The following is a 23,610-nucleotide window of genomic DNA, read 5'->3' as shown; positions in this document are numbered from 1 at the left end:
TAACACACGTCTGTACGTCACTTTACGAACTTTTAAAGCTTTCTTGTAATACACTGTATAAACTCATAGAGAAACTAAGGATATGTATAAGTATTGTAAACTATAGAGGATACCCCATTTTTCAACATCAAGCTTACCACAGAACTTCACGATTTATGATTTATGTACCAACACTATTGTGTTAAAGAGAGATCCATCAACGCTTTCTAGTTCATTCTCAGACTTGTATAAGACATACCAACATTTTTCCATTATACTTCTGCGCATTCATGACTTGACGAACTAAGCAAGCTTTCTTGTAACACACGTATAACTCAAAGATAAACTAGATATATGCGTAGAACTCGTAAGCTAGATGCAATAGCCCTATATATCCATATTAATAGAAATAAGATCCTTAAAGAACTTTACGATCGACAATTTATGTACCAACATTAAGTGTGTTTAAGAACGGTCTTTTGATCATTCATCAAGGTTTCCGGTACGTTCGTAGACCGCCGCGAGGCCATGGCGGCAAATGGAGGATGTGAGCGCCCCTGATCCAGTCATATGCGTTTACCTTACTCCGGGGATTGCCTGACGCGGTTCCTGTGGCGGCTCATTTGCAGTTTCCAAGAAGTGAAACGAATGAGATTATAAAGCACCGATCATAATTCGTGTGCATTTTGACTGTTGTATTTCAGGATGTGGAATCTAATACCAAAGATGGGGACGCTGCGTGCACGTTGACTGTCTGGGCACAGCAACAGGTAAGTAAGATGTTTTTATCGATCGTATATTTCTGTTCTATGAACAATCAGTAATTTGTTCTTTAATTCTAAATTGCATAGTTTGTCTACATTTATTGTTTTTCTTATAGTTGTATAATGGTAATTCATCAAATTGAATAAGTCATATTTACATACCGCTTATAGAATGATATCGATGATTGGTCCACAGGTCTTATATGTGTATGGCATGTTTACATGAGATTTGTTCGTGTAGCTGACTTTGTATTTTCCAAGAAACACTAGCTCTATTCAGTCACTTCTACCACGTAGAGTAAGATGTAGTCTAGTCAATACAATGATGTGCGTACGAAACAAAGAAACAGTTCTAAAGCAAAGTAAAAGAGACACGCGTTGTGCACCTATATGGTGAAAATGCAAATTGTTACAAGTAGCTACCGCAATTTTTCTATTACATTTTTTTATTGAGGGTAGTCTTTCGATGATTTCATCTATTTTCTGTTTATCCAACTGTTTTTTTTTTCATTATCATACACCCCTCCTTTATTGGAACTCATATTACTCAACGTATCAAGCGAATGTCTAGATTACAAAATGCCTTCGTACCCCTTCCCTCGTCTACGTCTTCATTTTTTATGAATTTGAGTTTTTGTCGACCCCAATCCTATCTCTCTGCTAATTGTTAAAGATAACCCACTTGGACCATCGAAAAAGTTTGAATTAATTTCACGAAAGCGTTGGATTAGATGAATATGGTAAGAATCTGGGGAAACGTTGTATGGCTTAACGTGAATATCTGCATCCCATGTGAGTTGTGGATCCTAGAACGAGAGTGGCTAACCATTTGGTTAATTTGGTATAGTGGACCCTGCGTGGAGGTCCGATAAAGTTTTATCGGATTTCACGAAAGCTTTCGATTCAAAGGAAATGGAAAGGATCTGGGGAAAGTTGTAACGCATAGTGTGTATATCTGGATCTCATGTGAGTAGTGAATCGCATACGCAGAGGACAGAGAACACAGTCAGTTCTGTCCTTAGAATATTATGATAAAATAGACTGAAAGAAGGCCCCATAAATGTACTTATACCCATATTTCAATTTTAACAATTTTTTACATAACGGGAGCAGCTTAGACCCTATAAGCTATTTCTAATCAAAAAAAGTCTGCAAACAGGACCAACATTTTAAAGGGAATATTTCCAAGGATGTTAAGTAGGTATTGTACTAGTATTCCCATTTTCGGGACTGTACGCAACTGTGACGTCGGCCCAAGAAAGAAACAGCCTTCCAACTCTGTTAGCTCAGTATCGTGGGAAGCTTCAGGCTGTGTTTCACTAATCGTTGGCGACACATGGCCTAGCTTCGGAGTAAAGGACTAATTATGTATCGATTGTCGTTCCTGAAGGAATTAACTTTCTTCTCTGATTGTTCAACGGAAAGCTGGGTCATGTAAGGATACATTAATGAGACAGTCTGTCCGAAAAGTTAACAGTGCGGGGAAAGTTTACAGTGGTTACCGCATCTGTGAATTTGGTAAATGACAATATTTATAATTTTTACAGCTGAAGGACTGAATAAAACTGTCTAACAACTAAACAGTGACCAGGAATTAAGGCACATACGCAATGATTATCATTAAAACCGGAGCAGGAATAGAAAACATTTATGAAATTCTCCTTAATATAGCACTACAAAAACGCTCGCGAAATACTTTAGGATTCAAATTTAGTTTAGGGTTTAGTATTTCAGGTTTAAGCAAATTTTAAAAGTAATGTTTTTCAAGGTAGAGGATAAAATTGATGAAATAGACTTCTTTTAGGAATTTGAATAATGTTGGAGATTGGCGTGAATCACTACAACACCCATACACTCGTAGAGCCACTTTTGAATTTGTTTTTAGATATTAAAAAATGTAGGTTCAACAAACTCACAGTAACCCTAGCATCCAATGAAACTGTCTCGTGTCCTCAAGGTCGTTGACCCTTTTAAGGGATGATGAATTTGGAAAGTCATACAAACGTACGTGCCATCAATCTTCCTGGCCTTGATGTCCTTGCAACTTAACTATGGGTCAACACATTCCCAACAGGTGCTTACTAGCGTATCAACATAGAAAGAGCCATCAGGGGCTTTCCTCCCTACACTTTTATGTACATATATGTGGATTAGACCATGTTGCTTTGGTTATGTGGATGGCAACATCTGGGCAACCTAAAAGCGGTGCGAGCGTGCGAAGAAAAGAAAACGTTGGGAAAAAACAGGTACCTTCATGATCATTATCAAATCTAGGGAAAGCTGAACAAAAGACAAAAACACAGAATATCGTATGCAATAGATTTTGTGTTTGTTCTTTCACATCTTCCTTGACGTTGGAATTGACCTCGGCATTCTTTAACATTCATTCTATGATGATTTTACGATATTAGTATTCTGTTTTCCAAGATTTTATGGAATTTGTGGCATATGGTTGCTCATTGTGCAGCTTCTTTATATAGTTGACAGTATGGTCACAAACTCCTTTTTTGGAAAGGGACGAAACTTGATGCGCGCATGAATCCATGTTATCATGTTAGTATGGCCCCACCGCCTCTAGTTTTCCCACCTCTCTTAAAAACGTCCGCCTCTTTGAAATATTTGATGGACTACCCCTGTCCGGTAGTATTTTGCTTGATGGACAATTTTTCACGCCCTGTGGACTCTTAAAATATACCAATTACTACTTTGAATGAGGAGGCCGAACTCCCCCAGACATAGTCGTACATCATTCCTCCCTTGTGATTACAGAGTAGGTAAAGAATTTTGCTCATAAAGCAGCCGGGCGTAATCTTTACCTGCGGTTACTGATATGTAACATACGGTACGCCACAGGTTCCCGCTAACCACTCAGCTAGAAGGTCTAGGACCTGTAGAAAATGAGTTGAGTTGATTTTACTGTCGATCACTTTTAGCTTGTCTATTACAATAAGCATAGTCTAATTCTTCCACCAGTCGACAAAAAACATATACGTAATACGATATCATTAATCCATTTGATCGAAAATTTAGATGTAAATGCCTTGGTAGAGATTGCGACTTTGGCAGAATCGCCGATTCTACTGGTAGTGACCCCGATGTGAGTCTCTGTCAACAGAGACTCCGATCAAGATGCTAGAAATGTGTTCGAGTCTCCCGTTCATAAATCTTCATTTTCAAGTCAATCGAAGTGGACCTGCTGTCTTTGGAAAATCTTTGAATTTACAGACTCCTATCGGGATCTCGTCTACTTATTTTGCAAGATTGCAATATATGCTCTGAAATAAACATGGTATATAACGCTTCAAATCCTCGGATATGATTCCTTACAAACTATGACTGTTCAATTCGAAAGCTTTTCATCAAGATGCATCTTGTCTTCCTATCATGAAATGTTTTTCAATCCCCATTATATTAACGAATATCTTATATATGATATTCAGGTTTCCCGCAATTCTAATTAACAAGCTCTAATAGATGTGTTTTGTTTAAAAAAAATACATAAGGAAAATCAAACTTGATAAAGATCATAATTAAAGAAGCATCTATATGAATAATTGTTTAATTTGCTTGATTGAAATATATCTAAATAAGCGGCAATGCAATACAATAATACATACTTACAAGCAGGTGTCTATCTATAAACATGCACATTGGGACTGATACATTTCTTATCCATCGGCACAACCTACATGTACCTAGTAGCAAATGATGTGTCAAGAAACATGGAAAACGCGTTGCAAAACCCCTTTATCAAATCACTTATTGCAACATATATCATAAAAGTTACCATGCAACTACATTGAAATAGTCCCACGGCTGTATCTAGAGGCTGTGGTTGCAGTGATAACATTGAACTAGTAATTTGTTTCTTGCGTAAAGGCAACGGTGGGTCTACCTTGATTAAAATGAATGTCCTTCTCTATGCATACAGACGTTAGCGTATGTTAGCGTGAAAAAGAAGTTGCCATTTGATTTCATACAAAAGTATCCTAGGCTAAATCTTGTTTCGTTACAGTTTGTCATATCGTGCAAAAACAGAAACTATGATCGCTTCAACTCGAAAAGTGTTCGTTTGGGATAGCTCGTGTGCCTGCGTATTGCGCTGTAGAACGTAAAAAAAAATTCAGTGGACAAGGTTTTTCTTTTGATTCTAGATTTTTTTCTGCACATATCGATTACCATACCACGTCGATAAAGGTACACCTTTATCTGAGACAGTTTTAAGCCATAAAGATAAGGATGGTTCAGACAAGACCGTAACATGTCCAGGACCAAAAAACAAAAATCGGAAGTTCTGCTGCAGTACCAATGTCGGCCACAAATCGACCTTGACCTTTGTGGCCGTAACACTTATCAATATATCAAATATTAATGCAATTTATCCAGAGGTTCTTAATTAAGATGTTGCGACAGATACGCACACGCACACACATACACAGACAAACATGCGCAAAACTAATACCTCTATTCTTATGGAGGTAATGGCTGATATTGGGTTCATAACCATATTATGACTATCAATCGACATTAACGTCACTTGAAGGAGGATAGACTTATCAATGGGTCAACAAATGAGTGCACGGGTTTTCTAAATTGAACGATACGCACTATATGCAAAAAGATACGGTTTAACGTCATTTGATGGAGGGTAGACTTATTTATGGTTCAAAAGATGAATGCTTGGGTTTGGGGTTTTCCGAATTTAACTCTTATACGCACTATCTGCAGAAGACATCCTTAGTACAGCAGCCTCTGGCCTTCACGCTAGCTATATAGAACATGAAAATCACTTTCTTGAAGCCAGATGAAGCTTTCGAGAGGCGCCAATCAATGATTGCTTTGATTAAATGTACATACCGTCAGACTCGAAGGGCTCACAAATCACAGCAGCCTAACTGTTCGCTGATCCTGTATAACGCACACTTGATTGCAAGCAGACACACAATAGGGGCGAACTAATCACGACCTGAGCCATTTACATGCATCAGGTGACCGCAACCGGGCAATCGGGTGAATATGGCAGTAAGGCCACAGCAAATAAATTTCATGGGTGACATCTCTTGCAGACTTTGAATCCAATGCAAGAGCGCAAAATGAAACAAATTAGGCAAAAAAGGGCCAAAATTTTGAAAGTAGTGACCACACACGTTATAACAAGAATTGAAGCAACAATCCAGGGTATCACGGTAAACAAGGCTTTTATTCTTGTATTTAAGAAAGGCACTTAGTGACGCTAGTGTAGTTGCCTAGTGTACCTACAACTACAACAAGGCTTGTAATTAACGTCATCTCTATTACTACTGACCTAGTTTCACTTCTACAGCTTCACTCTTTGGCACCTCACTAGTGTCAGTATTACGAGCTTCTACAAGACACACTTCCCATTTCTGTATCTCCTTGTCATGTACACAATCGCCGGAGCAAAACGATTTTTTCTTCAAAGTCAGGCGAAAAGCAATGCGCACTTGTCATCCATAGAATCTACTTGCTGTGGCCTAGCCCATCTCACAGAAATGATAGGACAACAAATTACGTATTCACCACACGATCTACCACACATCTATACGTTTTGCAAATACACGCCACAGCCAGTTGGCAACAGTCTGACTACATAACAGGCATTGCCTCTCACAGAATCTACTTAGACTGTTCTTCGTGCATTGGACGTACGTGTCCATGAGCATCTCGTCGATTTTTTTGCTCTCAGGATTCTGACAGAAGAGCTGTACTGAGAGAATGAGGATGACGTTAGCGTGGAGCGTCCTTTCCCTCATCGTTCTCCATGTGCAACTGATGGCCTGTTCTCTCGGTGAGTATGCCCATGTTGAGTGAGTGAATTATCTGTACTGTGTGCTCTTGCCAACATGTGCAACCGATGGCCTGCTCTCTTTGATAACATGTGCAAAGAAACATGTTCAAGCATACTCACTTGCTCTCTCGGTGAGTATGTCCATGTTGAGTGAGTGAATTATCTGTACTGTATGCTCTTGCCAACATGTGCAAGCGATGGCCTGCTCTCTTTGCCAACATGTGCATCTCATGGCCTGTTCTCTCGGTGAGTATGTCCATGTTGAGTGAGTAAATGATCTGTACCGTATGTTCTTGCCAACATGTGCAACCGATGGCCTGCTCTCTTTGCTAACATGTGCAACTGATGGCCTGTTCTCTCGGTGAGTATGTCCATGTTGAGTGAGTGAATTATCTGTACTGTATGCTCTTGCCAACATGTGCAACCGATGGTCTGCTATATTTGCCAACATGTGCAACCGATGGCATGTTCTCTTTGCCAACATGTGCAACCGATGGCCTGCTCTTTTTTCCAACATGTGCAACCGATGGCATGTTCTCTTTGCCAACATGTGCAACCGATGGCCTGCTCTCTTGGTCAGTATGTCCATGTTGAATGAATGAATAATCTTAACTGTATGTTCTTCCCAACATGGGCTAAATGCAGCAATCACTAATATATCAAATACTACGGTAGAAATACCATTATCTGTAGTGTTGATAGTTAACGGGGACAACGACCATACAGTTACGCATAAAAGTCTATCGTATCTAAGTGTATAAGTAACCACAGTTTCGATTCTTTGTTGTAAGATGTTGTATGGGGAGTTCAAAATATATGAATACATATAATTCATCTTTTATTGAGTTTTTATGTCGCGTGTCTACTTACAAGAATTGCTTTTGTCACACTCGTGTTGACATTCTATCCCACGCGCTCACCCATACATTTCCAAGAAAAAGGATGGGGACTTTTCCCTTGGCGACGGTACGGCAACAGTGCACATATGCACGAACTAAATGTCTCGGCTCAATGGTTCTATCAGAGTCGTGCCCTGATCCAGTGCAAACGACTGGTTTGATTCGAATTAGGATCAAGCAATGCATGAAACAAGTTATCCATGTGGCTTCCTTTTGCTTTATGACGGGCCGGAGATTTTAGCTACGAAAGTATGTATGCTATACAGTGGTCACTGTATGTTTGAATGTTGATATTCTCAAGCTTGCGAAACAAATACACCACGAATTTTTGAACGCTTGTAATATATATATCTCCTATATCATGTCCGAAGCTAAATTGTGCAAATGATTTTTAGAGATGATATAGGTGATTTTTATTCACCATGCACCAAAGGGAATAGAAATGTGTGATTAATCACGGGTCAATTCTAATTTGATGAGTTCTCCTGATTCTAATTTCACTAAACCGCGTACCAAACACGAATATTATCTCTGTGGTCAACGGGCACTGATCTTCAAATCAAACGACATTTCTGATTCTGCCGTGATATTAACTTCCATATCCGACCAAGTTACGCATAACCGTCGAAACGCTATTAGCGTTGTAGATAGGACGGTATCGACGTAAAATGCGTCGTTCAGATTCTGATATATTCGCCCTTTTATGGTGAATGTCATGAGAAATGACGTAACAGTTGAACCTATCTTTTGAAGTAGAGAGCGCAGGTCGTCTTCAAACGCTTGCCGTATTGCAATCAGCGGGAATGTGGCAGCCGTCACATGTAATGAGGATATGTGAGTGGTACTTTCTATGGTGATTCCTTGCTACTGGAACATCATAAATATGTCCTAACGTCGACTCGTGTCTTACATGGTTTCTTCATGACACGAAGACCTTGAACATGTTTCTTAACTATGTTCAACGCCTTGAAAGGTCAACTGTTGACCTTTGCATTCGGCTATCATAAATAGAGATGGTTTCATTGTAGGAGCAATATACAGTTAGTGTGTTATCATTATCATTAAGAAGGGGAATACACAGCAATAGTCTGTTGAAAAACATTTATAACGTACAAAACAATAAGTTCAAACATGATAACGGAAAACAATCAATAAGAAACAAGACGAGTTAATGTGCAATGAATTACGAAAACCAACATGAACGATATCTATTTATTAAAGATTTGGAACTATCACAATTCATTTGATTCTTAGTGTTCATCGACTGTGATATGATACTCTTGTACACATCATTAATAATAGTATTTTGAAAATAGTTCAGACATTTCAGGTAAGCATATCTATGTATAGAAAACCAAATATTCATATATTTCCTTCCTGTCAGACTATGTCATGGAAGCTTACTTTTATCATATTATATTCCTAAAAACATTTCAAATTAACCAAGCACGACAGTTGGATTACCATGAACATATTACCCTGCAAAATTAATATGTAGTACAACAAACCTTATTACCAACGTAGAACTACGGACAAATTGCCCTTGCAATTTTAATAGGCAGTATAACGAATCTTATTACAAACCTAAAACCGATTAACTGTCTTTACGACATCCATCAAAAAGTGAATTTCATCCATTTTCTACCATTGATACCGTACATAGTGATTATATGTAATCGCGGAATATTCCATGTTGTAGTTTGTCGCTGAAAGTACCTATCAATGTTTCCTGTAAAATGAATGGGACAGAATAACTCCATTATAAAGACTCATGGTTATGTCTATGTCTATGTTTTGACTAGTGTCTTTGGTTTTAACCACAATTAAACATTGAAATTGTATGACATCTAGTTTCTAATGTGACTGATAGTGTATGAATCTCTTGACTAATGTAGGTTCTGCGGTCCAAACTATAAAGAGGTTCCCAAAGGAAGAGCATGTCAACCCATTTAGAGCTAGTAATCCCAAGTTTTTCATTTTCCTTCAAACAGAGACTGCATATAATCACTTTGATGGGCTTTAAAACGTTTTAGCTCAGAGTCACTCCATCATGTGTAAAGAAAAATGAAAGGCCAGGCTAATGTGATGGGTTTAAGAGCTTTAGGAACAAGTGTAGGGTTGGCCTCTTTTTTGCTTTCGCCTACGCAGAGTCTCGCCTGCGGCCTGTACAATATCCTGTGGGGACGCTCTGTTAAACCGGACTTATAATTCCGCATTTGTTAGCATTGCACAGAACCAGCTGTCAGCTATCCAGAGAATCTGCTTTACCTGAAGAAAACGTTAATGGGGCCCAAAGCAATATTAGGGCCCAAAAATACGATGAAGTCAATTTATTCAGTCATTTGTATTATTTGCATGATTAGTTCAAACAACACTATCACGCTGCAAATCGACATCCATGATGCAGAAATACGACGTCGTTGTATTTCCTATTCCCTGATAGGATGGAAGCTGGTTAAAAAAGGGAAAACCTCAACCCGGTTTAGCAAAGCACCCGAGGTGCATTATATAGGCAACGGACGAGGCTCTGTCTTTTTGCTGATGAAGTCATATCTTTTTCTACCACATAAGCATATTCGTTTTCTCCATAACAATTTCCTTCTAAAATTGAAAATTCATCGTGTCAAATCAATTACTATTTATTATTCAGCCAGCAGCACAAGTAGAATAAAAACTCAAGAATGTTGATTTTACACATGTTTTGAACATATAGTTGTAATATTCATTACTGAGAACCCTTGAAAAGATATTGGTCCTAAATACGGTAGATATAACGGATTAGTGGTGGATATATCAGAGTAGAAATCATTTAATGAATGAAAAACCAGAAATGTGCAAGATATACCCTTATTTTACACGTATTTCTCTTCCATATCTGTAATGTCCAACCCAAATGCTGTATTGATATTCGTTGTTGTACTTGCATTTGTCATCATTAGTTTTTACTTTCCAGCGGTGACTCTAATACCAGCAGCCTGTTAAAGACTATCGATGGTGGGTCCGTACCTTTCATGTTGCTCAATACATGAATACAAATTATCAGAGTGCACAAATCAGTGAAAGATAGATAACATTGCCATTCAATAAGGACAGTAATTATGATATACCACTTCTGTTAAGGGACAACATTGATCGTTCATCATATGTACAGTACGTAGCAGCATGAGCAGACACATGCCGTCAATCGATAAAAGATATCGGAAAACAGACACAGCTGCTGAGTGGATGTACATGTCTTCCAAAGTCAAAGAAGAAGGTGTGAAAAGCAAAAGTAAAGAATCCACTATTGGGCATATCATGCTCTGTTTTCAGCCACATTCCTGACCACTTAGACTTCATGATCAAGGCAACGATTTAAATTTTGCCCTTTTTTCGAAAAAAAGGTCCATAGGGACCCCAAAGTCTCATCATGAAATCAGTATGGCATATTTTGACGTAATTGCCTTGAAAAAAAGTACCTATAAGAAATCGAATAGTTAGATAAGTATGTTGAGTGTAGCAGTGTGGTTTGCATTTTCGATCGAAGTAGATTTCCAAGAAAGCTTTAAGCTGCAACGTTTATGAAATATGGAACTACAAATTGGGTCCCAAGTGACGTCGGCACCAAAGCTGGTTAGGCCTAGCAGAAGAAAAATTGTGTTCACCGTTACTTGTGCTTGCACTACATGTATGTAGATATGGACCAATACCAATGCCCTGATATATTCCGTTTTTGATATGTTCATCTGTATTTCTTGGATCACTTCGGCCGGAATCTAAAACAAGAATTTCTAATTGTGGGGTCGTGTGGCGTAACAGCAGGGACTTCGGCCCTGAACACAGCGGTCCCGGGTTCGAAACCCCTGACGCCACCGATGTTGTCCCTTGGGAAAGGCACTTAACACGACTTTCCTCATTCTACCCAGGTGTAGAAATGGGTATATTGTTCTCTGTACGTGGCACTGTTGAAATAAGTTATGAAAAACTTGAGTGCAGTGCCACGTCGTCCTTGTCTGCTCAAAAAACAACCCTCCCTTACTTTTTTAGTACCACAACCGGAAACACAGCATTTTCTCAGGCCTTAGCATGTACATTAGGTATGTCAGCAGCATTCTGTATAAAATAGTTACGGGCTTCCTTGATTCAATCTTCGCCGAATTGTCTGCTGAAGGTCTGGGACGTCGTCAGTTACAGACGACTCCAGACAGATCAGGCCTAAGGACACGTTTAGGAATATTTCCAATATCCGCTGTCTGGGGATCAACGTAAATGAGATAGAAAACCTTTTGATGCCTCCTGGGTATCAAACTTCGATATGGAAAATCCCGGCTTCTTATCTAATGAAAATAAGTGAGGGATATTCTGGTTGATCATTAATTTTTTGGGCATCGGGGAGACTAAGTATAATTGGTCTTCCCGTCCTCAATATAGCTTATCTTGCGACTTCGTCTGGTAAGGTATTTGATCCAGCGACTGAGTTAATAGATTATGTTGATTACCCCTGTACTGTCATAGACGTAATCTGCGCGTTGACAAACTCTTACATTGCCACTTATGGTGTTGTCGCTGTTTCCTAGATCATTTTGCTTCAGAATCTACAGAATCAATTTTTTATTCATTAAACGTTGAACAATGAAATTAATTATATAAGACAAAATATCGGTTGATTGCTTGTACAGCATTAAAAAAGTGAAAGGAAATATTTGAAACAGAACCAGTTAACTTGTTTTAGTGTAAGTCCAAATCGAAATGACTAAAAACGTTTCGTTGCAATTATGTAATTTTGGGTAGTTAACATGCTTCTAGTGCTGACACGGGAAGAGCAAAGCAAGGTACCACGCAAAATAAAAAGTTGCTTAACGTTGTCAGATAAGTTAAACGTGTGTCCAAGAATCCCAGACAGCTTATCAAAATCAATGTTTATAAAATCTCGATTCTCTCATACAAACCAAATACACAGACAGTGTGGGGTTGGACCACTTCAGCATAAACAAAGTAGTTTGATAAATGACATAGGTGATTCTTAAATGAAATCACTCTGTGCTTTGTGGCGAGTTACTTATAACGATAACAGTCTAGTTAATCCGCTTATGCTTACCGTCCTTGCGTGCATTTCTTGATAACAAAGAAATCCATGCAAAATTTACAACTTACCGTAAAATCCTATTGCGAAGATAAAACCGTCAGGAATTCATCAAAGGGACATTGATGAATTGCGGGAAAAAGCATTTGTGATGGAGGTTCTGAATTGTAGTGTAAGGGCACTGTTTGAGATTTATTCCTGTGACCCTTTGTCACATTCAAAATCGATTTTACAGTCATCGTGGTCCCAAAGACAGGTATTAAACATACCAATGGTCACAGGTGGTATCCAAGATTACAAAGAGAATCTAGCATCCAGACATGTCCAGAAGGAACAAAATGCGGGGAGTTATGACCTTGGAATTTAGAGCCAACCGATGGTGGTTTCTGAACATCAATATGTGCACGCTGTATGCTGATTTTGCAATATTCAGACCATGCAGGAAAGAACTAGATTAATTTGACTTATTCCCACAACCCCTATAATTATAATATGTTGTCGAAATGGCATTTTTTGCAATTTGCCCTGCATCTTGTTTGCCATTGTGATTAACTTAATGTATACTCATATTTTGTTATATATACGCTTTTCTTATTCATCTGCTATTGAAGTGTTACTAGTAGTATAGTACTAGTATTTGGTAAGTTTAAAGGAGTATGGGTTAGGTCTTGTACCTCGCCTTTTCTTTATAGATGTCAACATTTCACTATTTATATATTGTGTGAATAAATAAACAGACAAAAAATAAACTCGGAAGTCAGTACCTCCAAAATGGTAGCCTGGTAAGCAATGTTGTCGTTTGCAACCTGTTATAGCTTCCGAAACTCTTCGTCCTCTTATGCAAATAGGACAGAGAGGCTACCAAATGGTGCATGGAAAATTCCTTTAGTCGTTACTAAGGCCCTCCACGGAGATAATTCATACAGGTTCTTCCGTCTGGGACGCTTTGCTCAACCATGAAGTTCACGTCCAATGACATTCAGAAGTTCAGGGCTGTATCCTCAGGTGCGTAGTATACTAGCACTATAAAGACGAGCAGTGCTTGAGGTGACTATTACCATTAGCATAGAAAATACACCGCATTTTCATTACCCTCCAGGTAACAAGCTACTGTCGTAAGGTATTCCACAGCTATACATACAAACAGAGAAGTAGATACAAATATATGAATATACATGAATGTGAATGAATCAACATGTTGAGATGCACATATCATTTACACTGCAGGTTCTAATGTCTATACATTTTTTGATGTATTTACCCATTTGCACACATTCAGTAAAGGTTATATCCTCCTAGAAAAAGTTAATTGATAGGATCCAATATGATAATTCTTTTGAACAAGCTGAATAGGTGTAAAAGGCTTTGAGCGTTTATCATCACGTTGAGAACAGTCCATGATAAACCGACGTTCATCTTCAGAATCATTTCCGCAGAATGGTCAAAACCTTTGGCACGTGTATAATTGCCCTTTGCTTTGGCATATGCAACACCATTAAGTAATGTTATAGGTCAGACGTAATTACAGTAAATAACATCTTTAGCCATCCTTTTTGTGTGTAAAATCACTGACCATGGGTAAGGAAGAAAGATTATGATTGGAAAACGTACGATGGTTCTGCCCCGTGGGTTCCCACGATGTCTAAATGCATCAGACAGCCATCCATCGCCTGCGAACCCCATTAATTCTGTTTCAGGCTGATAGGCAATGATTGGCTCCTAATATCTCATTCGTTTTTTCTCCCTGAGCTATATAATAGAATGCATACTGACGTTCTCATCTGCCCGATTCAGATTTCTTTCACGTTTGATTACCGAGAGTAAGACCGTCATTTTGAATTCATACGGTACAAAGACTGATATTTTTCACATTGTAGTCTAATATATATAGTCGCCTACGAACGAGAGCAAATTATCTCTGTCGTACGGTGCGGTACCTCATATAAGGTTGTCGATAATATTTTGTAGTTGTGAATCTAAGAAATATTAGGTTTGTAGTATTTTTTTTCATAGCTATTAACATAAAATGCAGTATGGACTATGCACGATTGTCGAGCAATAAAATGCGTTAATTCGTTTATCCCTGATGAAAGTACTATGTTGAAACATATTTTGTAGTGACCATCTTGCCTAAACAAAAGTATGTTTAGGTTGTTCCAGTATGTCACATTTTCATGTTGATCAGAAAAAAGAAATAAAAAAATCTTAGTGATCAACATGAAAATGTAGACAATGTGGTAATGAACTGTAGCAAGTCACTAATATTAGTATCACTAACAATAACAAATACAATACAATATCGAGTACCTATACAGCATTTGAGCTGGACAGTCTGGAATGGAAGAGAAAGTGTCAAACAACTTCAGAATTGTAAATTGTACATTGGAGGGTTCATAACCAGGACCAGGAAACTTCACTCAAATTTACAGCATTTCGTAAGTACAACATAAGTTTGGGTTAGAATATAAATATTGGTATCGAAAGTAAACCTAGACAACTTTACCTGGCTCTGGCTTTCCAAACATGGAAAATTTATGCAAATGTTACGTGCAGTCCGCCCGAAGAAAATAAAAATGTTTATACGTACCGCATTACACACCTCAAGTATATATTTATAGCCCAACATTGAGTGGTTGTATGGTAAATCTATGTCTCTCTCTGTTGGATCGTTCTCTACTAATGCACTCATCTGTCTGAAATGCCAGTGTGCTTTCTGAACCACATAATGGAATCGTTAACCCAGGTCACTGCAGACCCTGAGGTAAATGGTTGCAGTTTTCTTCTGGGCATCCAGTTTGAGTAGCTCATGCCTCGAGCACTTCTGTTGTGGATTAACAACTCGCAGTGGTATTTGTGGGGCAAAGGTCATACACAAATGTACATTAACTAGGCATAACTGTCATCAGAACCGCAAGAGATGTGGGAGAAAATTGTAGCTTATAAAAAGCAAACAACATTTGCCACGGGGCTTCTGTCTGGGGAAGATATTGAAGTAAATTTGGTACTTCAATTAACTTAAAATGTCAAGGAAAGAAGGAAATTCATGAAAACGGTATCTTCTCCCAACGGCAGTGAAGACAGTCTTCCTTCTCTTCCAATACCCCACTCTCTCTAAACGGTAAGAGTAGATTCTGAGGGGATATAGATTTAGTCACGCTTTGTTCTGCATTCTTCACACTGTATTTACCAGCGACACCTAGCTGCAGCGTAAGGTTGGCTGTTGTCACTCCTCGGTTGGGAATAAAGTCTGTTATTCGGTACTAAGAGTAGATTCTGTAGAAAGTATTATATACCCTAGTAAGCGGTTTGGATTCCCGGACCGGGCCATACCAAAAATAGATAGCATACTGCTTCTCTGCACTCCTGATCAGCACTTTTGGGAAAGAGTATATTAAGCTAAACACACCGGTCATCTCTCACCAGTGGACTAGCATTTAGACGTTGACTCTACTTGGTTAACTTGATGAACTTAGTTTGGTCTGCTATATGTACTAGGTATCTTTAACTCGTGTATTGTTGCCTATTCTTTCCTGTATATGTTTGTTAAGGCCTTAAGTCATGCGATAGAAGACCTGTACCTAGCGTTCCTAGCCCTTCAAGACTTGTAGCCCTATTCAATAAGGTATTTCGTTCTGTATCTGTGCTTACACATCTGTGTGGCCCAAGGGGAAATAAAACGAAGAAAGGGACAGTCTTTTACACTATACGGTATGGGAAGGACTATATCTTTAACTATCTTAACTCTTTTCAGCGAATGCCAACCTACGACAGGACATTCTCCGTCACTACGACAAGAACGTCCGCCCTGTGAAGAACTTTAGCCAACCCACAGAGGTTCGCATGGATGTATCACTCCGCCAGATACTTGGACTGGTATGTGAGATATATTACTCACTGTGCTACAAGTTTGCCTTTCGCAGGCTGGAAAAGCATTCATATCCACAGCTGTCGGCAGTCGTTGGGGAACTGTTTATGATATAGATTCGTTGCAGCGCCTGAAGCCCTGGCGTTTATCACATTTAATGACGTTTATCATATTTTATGTCGAAAGCTAGCTTCGAATTCCTAGATGTTATGTTTTCGGGTGGGTATGTCTGTATGTATGCATAAGTGTCTTCCAGCATCTTGGTTAAAAATATCCCTTTATATATATATATTTCAATAGTGCACTTGTTACATAATATTCTCGAATCCTCCTGTATGTCTTTCTGGTCAATTCCACAGTGATCTGTTGTCTCTTTGTGAATAAAAGTTGAATACAAATTACAGGAATTTTCCATAAGATCCCATTCGAAGAAATCTCTGCCGCGTTACTTCACTGCATTACAACTAGAATAGCAATGATTTCCTGGAAATGGTTTGGTCTGTTCTATAGAATTTTATGAAAAATGCCTATACTTTGCCTTCAACTGTGTCTTTTTCTAAAACCCAGCAATACTCGAATAATTATAGCTATCTATGAGGGACTGACGCTTCTATCAGCCCTTCCACCGTCTATGGTCATGCCCCTAGAGGCTTTCAAACACCCAGTATAAATGGACACACATCGAGAAGGTGCAAACATTCCGCTTTAAAACTTTTGTATTAAAAAGCTATTATTTGCTTTGATAGCCATATTTTCTGTTATCTTCAAATTCGAAATTCTAATATTCCCATATCAATATTAAGTACACCGAAGAACTTTTCCCGTTCTAATTTTCCTTGCTGCATGTTTCGACAACCTTAATGAATTACTTATCATCCTTTTTTTTTATTTCGTAGACTGAAGTTTTGGATATTTGATAAATTTCTTAATCCAATAAATCATTACTTTTAATACCTGTATGTTGGAGTAGAAGTATTAAGATAGCTGTTTTCATTAAGCAAAAAAGGAGCCCAAATCCTCTCAAAATTGCGATGAGGTAAGATAAATCATGGGATTATTGCATGTCTGGTGCATTATGAGAGCCAGTGGGAGAAACGCATCAGACGGAATAAGGGGAAAAGTTTCACAGTGATTAATTAAACAAGAAATTAATTTTAAAACACAAATATTTCACGGAGGAATGTTAACCCTTGTTAACGCCGTTTCTCGTGAAGTAAACTTTATCAATCAGGTGCAGGTTATACACGCCACATTCTTCTTTTGTTCCAAGACAATTTCTTCTTTCATTGCAGGCGGAAAGAGAGCAAGTCTTGACGTCGCTGTTATGGATACGTATGGTAAGTGCAGGGTTTTGTCAGTGATCAGTAATTAAATTCCCTGGTTCGGCTATAAAGGAATACGTGCGTGTAGTACTTTCTTTCTGAGACCACAACAATCTACTAAGTATTCAGTTCTAGGATTCGCCACTCCTATTTTCCTCACTAAGAAACACAAATTGGCCCTAAAATTCCATGCACAAATTTTAATTACTGTCTCGATATTGATTCATTTTCAAAAGCTGTATTCTAGCAACACAAACAGATGCCCCGAACATGCTTCTTATGAAATGGTCACATTTTATCATGAATTGCAGAAGTTCGTATCTACCCTAATTTTTTAAAAATTTTCAGCAAACCAGTCGTGGTATCAGGATTTAACCTTAGGTGTCTGCTTTAATATGCTTTCTCTTCTACGCTTTTGGCCCGTCCGCTCGAATATTCTTCTTTAGAAATCCCTGAACCAAGAAACAACAAATTGGTGTGGCCTAAAAGGTTCCATGATTAGTAGTATGTACCTTGGATGTGTACTTTTAGGGCTGGTATGTCTTCGCAGAAAACATTGAAAATGGATGGTAGACCTTCGCAGAAAACATTAAAAACGGCAATGTAATACCATGAAATCACACAACTACATCTGATGGTACGGAAAATCACCAATGTTCCATCTGAATGATGTTCCTCGGTGCCAGTAATGTAACAGGTTGGAAGGTTGCAACATTAAAGGTCTGGGGAAACCTTTGAGGTTGGTACAAGTAATGCTGCAGTTTGGGGTAATGTTAGAGCATCCTCAAATCCCCCTTCGCGAAATATCGACCATAAAATGCTAAGGCACTAGATTTTTTCCAAGAATCCGAATCCTGGGAGGACATAACACGTACACGCTAACCCTTAGTCATCCGTCACCGGATCTAAGTTTTGTCTGTGAACTATATTATTCGGTTTTTAAGAACATGATCCTACTCATGTTTCATCTTTTTGTACCAATTTTTCTCAGAGAAATTTAGACATGATAGAAAGTTGCTTTCTCTTGAATGTTATTTTTCATACTCCAGTATTGGACAGACGAGTACTTGTCTTGGGATCCGGCTCAGTACGACGACCTGGACATCATCCGTATTCCCTCAGGCGACATCTGGCTGCCTGATATATTTCTCTACAACAAGTAAGATTCAGTTCGAATTATCTATTTTTGGGGACGCCACATGAGCGGAGCTTTCTTATTGTATTGGGCTCGTCTTATTTACTGTATAAAACAATCTAATTCATGTCGTTTCATCTTGGTCAAACGATCTGTGTCGGTACACCTTTGCAAGAGTCGAGATTTATGACTGTGTGAATGATACAGTGGATAGGTTTACATTTTATTCATGTAACGAAATATTATTCTACAGATAGTGGACTTTTGAAAATATTGATTAGGTTCTCTAGATCTGCATAAAGACTACTTCTTGTAATTCAACCTAGGCATGTTTAAATAATCCTACAATAAAGAGTATTTGAACAAGTGCTATTGATTCTAATGGCTCTTATACAGCTTTTGAAGGGTAAACATAATAAACCATGCAAATATCCCAAGACAATATGTAAACGGGCTCTCTTGGAAATCAGTTAAAATGCTAACTGAAGGGACCACCCTAAAGATTGATAAATGAATGAAAAACTGATGTTCCATGCTATAAACTAAACTGTTCAATTCTCCGGATCCACCCCCTCTGTTCTGTCACAGTGCCGATGTCTGGCAGACGGGAGAGCTGGCGACTAACACTGACGTCAGTGTCACCTCAGACGGTTACGTCACCTGGTTACAGCCAATCACAGCCCGGACCTCCTGTAAAGTCAACACTGGGCTCTTCCCATTCGATGACCAGGTAAATAAAAACTATATTGTAATCTGTGTTCTCAGTATCTATTTTAAAGGAAACTTAATGTTCAATTTGAAAAGCCTATTATAACATGCTTGATATCCCCCAATTGCACGGTCACCCGTATTATATCAGTGACCCCTGTAGCCGCTTGAAAATCGGTGCCCAGCTACCGCTCCGTGACGTAATCGGGGTATCCAGCCCACGCCAAAACGCAAAAGTAGGGAGGGGGGGCCTTAGCTTTCCGCGCTGTCTTAGCCTGTTGTCATTCTTTTGGAGCTCGAAAAAGGTCACAGATTTGCTCTTGCTTCTTGATAGATTTTACAAGCAACACGGGCAGGCATGATGGCACGGAAATACGTATGATTTGGGGCATATTTTGCAATGTAGAGTATAATTTTATACCTAACCTTTTACTTTATTATTAGCATTTTAATGCTAAAATGACTATGTTAAGATTAACCTAGTCATTTTTAGGGAGTAATATGATCGTTACTTTTACAGGTTTGCGACCTCCTGTTAGGTTCTTGGTCTTACGACGGTACTGAAATCGACCTCTACAACACGTCCGAGTCGGGAGACACCAGTAGTTTTGTGGAAAACGGCGAGTGGGACCTTCTGACGGTAGCGGCTAAACGAGAGCTCAACTACTACTCGTGCTGTCCCGAGCCATGGCCAAACTTGCGGTACCTAGTGGGACTGCAGAGAAGAGCAGATTACTATTTGTTTACGTTTGTATTGCCTTGTATGGCGTCCATATTTGTAGTGCTTGGAGGTTTCTTTCTCCCTACAAACGCGGCGGTTCGGATCCAGCTCAATGTGACAGTGCTGCTGGCGCTGACTGTATTCCTGATGATGGTTCAAGAATCCATGCCCACCTCATCAGGGGACGTGTCTGTCATCGGTAAGGAAAGTGAAATTATGATTTACCTTCTTCTGTTTAATTTGATGGAGGCGTGTTTCCGAGCGATCGAGGGGTCATAGATTTGATTCCTTCGCTAGCTCTGTGTCCTTGGGAAAGGAACTTTGGAAAAGGACGTTGCTCACTCCACCCAGGTGCAAAAACGGATAAATGTGTTGCAACTTCCAAATACCATGTACGTGTCCTAGACACAAACAACAACCCACTACCACATGGCCTTATTTGAATTGAGTACTTATTCTGCCTTCTTTCTTTAAAAAATAACTATTACCGCACAAACCATCTACACTCGATGAATTTTTTTGTTTTGATAGTATCCGCTCATCCACCTTAACTTAGTTTAATCCTAATGCATACTGTAATAGGTAACATTCGGAGAAGAGAATCACCTTAAATTACCGTAACTTCAGTTACTTTAATGCCTTCTAAAGTCGTGCTCATGTGTTTCAGGTGAGATCTACACAACAGCCATTGCCATTGTTGGCCTTAGTACCTTAGCAACCGTGCTTGTCATCAACATTAGCGAGAATGATCGTCCTGTACCGGCTTGGATCGCCAGATACTTCTCAGACAAACCTCCGAAAAAAGTCGGCGACAATGGCGCCGCAACCTCTCCCTACGGTCCCCATGCCACCAACGGCGACCTTCACGCGCAGGCGCAATCAAATGGCTACGACAGCGAGGCTTGTGGTCATGTGACCCACGCTAAGGACTATGGGAACGACGCCTCGCCGCCATATTGCCGCTGCGATAATTTGAGGAAACTACTGGGCACGATGCAAAACCATTACTCGAATGCTGCAAAGGAAAATCTCAGACGCAAAATTTGGAAGCGTCTAGCCTTGTTGGTCAATCATTTTTTGTTGTTCACAATGTTTGTAGGAACTGCCACTGCAGTGGTATTCATCTTCTCTCCTGTCATTCAAAAAAGTAATCGAATCAATCCAAATTAGAAGTCTTCTGAATGATTGCAATGCTGAGTGAATACATTCAGCAAGCCTTGGTCATAGGTAAATGTTATCCTCGTGACAGGACAGAACTTACCCGATCGACGGTTTGACAACTCCATAGCTACGTACCTTGATCAGGGGTCGTATCATTGCCGCAAGTCCGCCTTGCGGTGGGCCGAAGTAATACAGTCAATTCGGTGGGTAGAAGTAGTACGGTCGTGAGAAAGGTAGCTAAAGAGTTACCAAAGCGTTGTCCATGTTAGTAGGTTGCGTTACAAGCTTAAGAATGCATTGCAATCGTGCTGAGAATACTCATTTGAACCAAAAATAAAGACGACGCAAAGAACATACTCTATGTAATTAAGAGATATCAGACTATCATATAGATATAGGTCTTGCCGAAATGGCTTAAGTTGTTCCATCCTATCTTTGGCAGCCCACATGTACGGTATTTCGGTTATACTGTGTGTAACGCACTGGTGACTGTTAATGGTTAAAGATGCCTTCTGACATTGACGTATGAACACATTAGAACCGCACTCAACTGTGCCTGATAAACCTGTACATTGCTCCTACTGCACATGCGCAGAGAGATGCACAGTGGGTAATATGTCAAAGGTGAATGACCCTGCCTAACAAACTGTCTAGACCATGCTTTATATACGTCCGACGTGTTTTGTTCATGTCTCAGAGACCTTCATCTTTGACGGATTACCCACAATGCATCTTACTGCGCATGCGTATTTGGAACGACGAACAAGCCTATTATTCGTGACGATCCCCATGATATGTCACATTGAAGATACATGTACAATACTATACTCTGCAAACTATCAAATAGGAGATTTTCGTGTCAGCACAATAAGTGCCTATCATAATGATTTGTATAATGTGACTTTATGTCGCACGTATGTACAGTATAACGGATGAAATCGCTGTCAGTAGCATATACACGATATATACGTAGTGCCTGAAATGTAGTATCCCTACATACTTGAAACCGATATATGCCTCAGTTATACAGTGTAGTGTATTGGCTATTCCGAAAATGCCTCCTGTCAAAAACCTGCTACAAAGGGCCTAGCCTAGATCATTTGTGAGGGAATGGTCGAATTATACAGTCTCATATGCTAAAGACTGAAAGTCACATTTTACTAGTGATATTCCAAAGAATGCTAGAATGGACAAAATATGTAGTATGTACAGACGAAATGTTACTGTTTTAGGTATAGTGTATGAAACATTTCTAGTGGTCTTACTGTAATGTATCTCTATGCCTTACGAGGTATAGATTGTGCAGTGTATATTCTAGTATACACTGAATGAAATAATTTGGAGTTGTAAGTCTGCAGGTATCCACACTGTGGCGCTAGCGTGGCACTGCTGAACGACTAGATGACCACACATCATACACACTGTATTTCTAGTGTTCTTACTATATTGTTTATCAATATGCTTTACGAGGTACTGTGCATAGTGGTATTGGTCTTGTTAGTACGTTGATAGAATTTGGAGTTGTACTTTTGTTGGTATCCGCACTGTGGCGCTAGCGCTGCACTGCTGAACGACTAGATGAACGCACAGCCTACACAATGTATTTCTCGTGGTCTTACTGTATATTTAATATATATCTATATGCCTTACACCGTAAAACCTTCTGTAAAAAAGAACAACTAGTAATTATTTATAGATAGCTGTTTGAAATACCAAACTCGGTACGTATTACATATAGAACTTTGAAACGTTATATATCTCGGACAAGGTATGAAGAAAATAGACTTAGATTACATACAGTTGACATGACTTCGCCCTGACCTCCTCCATTCAAATGAAGTCAAGTAGGCATACATTAGTAACAAAGGCGTGTTGTCATTACTTACAGCATTGTAGAATAGTAGGTGACATGTTCAAAGTTAATCTATATTAGAATCTGACATTTTTTTCCTTTAATATATATTGTATATGTACATTCTTCACTGAGTCGAAAATGAATCAATTTGCTGTTTAGCATCTATGTCTGTGTTTTTTTTCATTTCTTTATTTCAGAGATATCTACTATAAATTGTATGATTTGGTTGCATCGTGCGATAGACGTAGATATTTCAAGCAAATTCAAAAGTAATTGTTTTGTTTTTTTGCTGGAGACATTCAGTGCATACAGCCCCAACCAAGCTCAAGT

The 23,610-nt window shown here is 39.0% G+C and overlaps 1 protein-coding gene across 2 annotated transcripts; it reads left to right on the top strand.

Moving 5' to 3' along the window:
- The first annotated feature begins 681 nt into the window (after window positions 1-681).
- Window positions 682-23,400, top strand: LOC136422298 (neuronal acetylcholine receptor subunit alpha-10-like). Of its 2 annotated transcripts, XM_066409971.1 has the most exons (8): window positions 682-749; window positions 6,451-6,552; window positions 16,265-16,386; window positions 17,671-17,715; window positions 18,750-18,859; window positions 19,424-19,565; window positions 20,064-20,463; window positions 20,932-23,400. In XM_066409971.1, the coding sequence occupies exons 2-8, from the start codon at window positions 6,480-6,482 to the stop codon at window positions 21,432-21,434; spliced, it is 1,395 nt and encodes a 464-aa protein (XP_066266068.1). In that variant the 5' UTR covers window positions 682-749; window positions 6,451-6,479; the 3' UTR covers window positions 21,435-23,400. The 2 variants fall into 2 exon arrangements, with proteins under 2 accessions (XP_066266068.1, XP_066266066.1); XM_066409969.1 differs by lacking the exon at window positions 682-749 and having other exon boundaries at window positions 6,305-6,552.
- Window positions 23,401-23,610: the final 210 nt, after the last annotated feature.

The sequence above is a fragment of the Branchiostoma lanceolatum genome, chromosome 16 (genome assembly GCF_035083965.1).
Source record: "Branchiostoma lanceolatum isolate klBraLanc5 chromosome 16, klBraLanc5.hap2, whole genome shotgun sequence".
Classification (NCBI taxonomy): Eukaryota; Metazoa; Chordata; class Leptocardii; order Amphioxiformes; family Branchiostomatidae; genus Branchiostoma; species Branchiostoma lanceolatum.
Note: the sequence above shows the minus strand (reverse complement) of the source record. Positions and strands in the feature narration are given on the sequence as shown.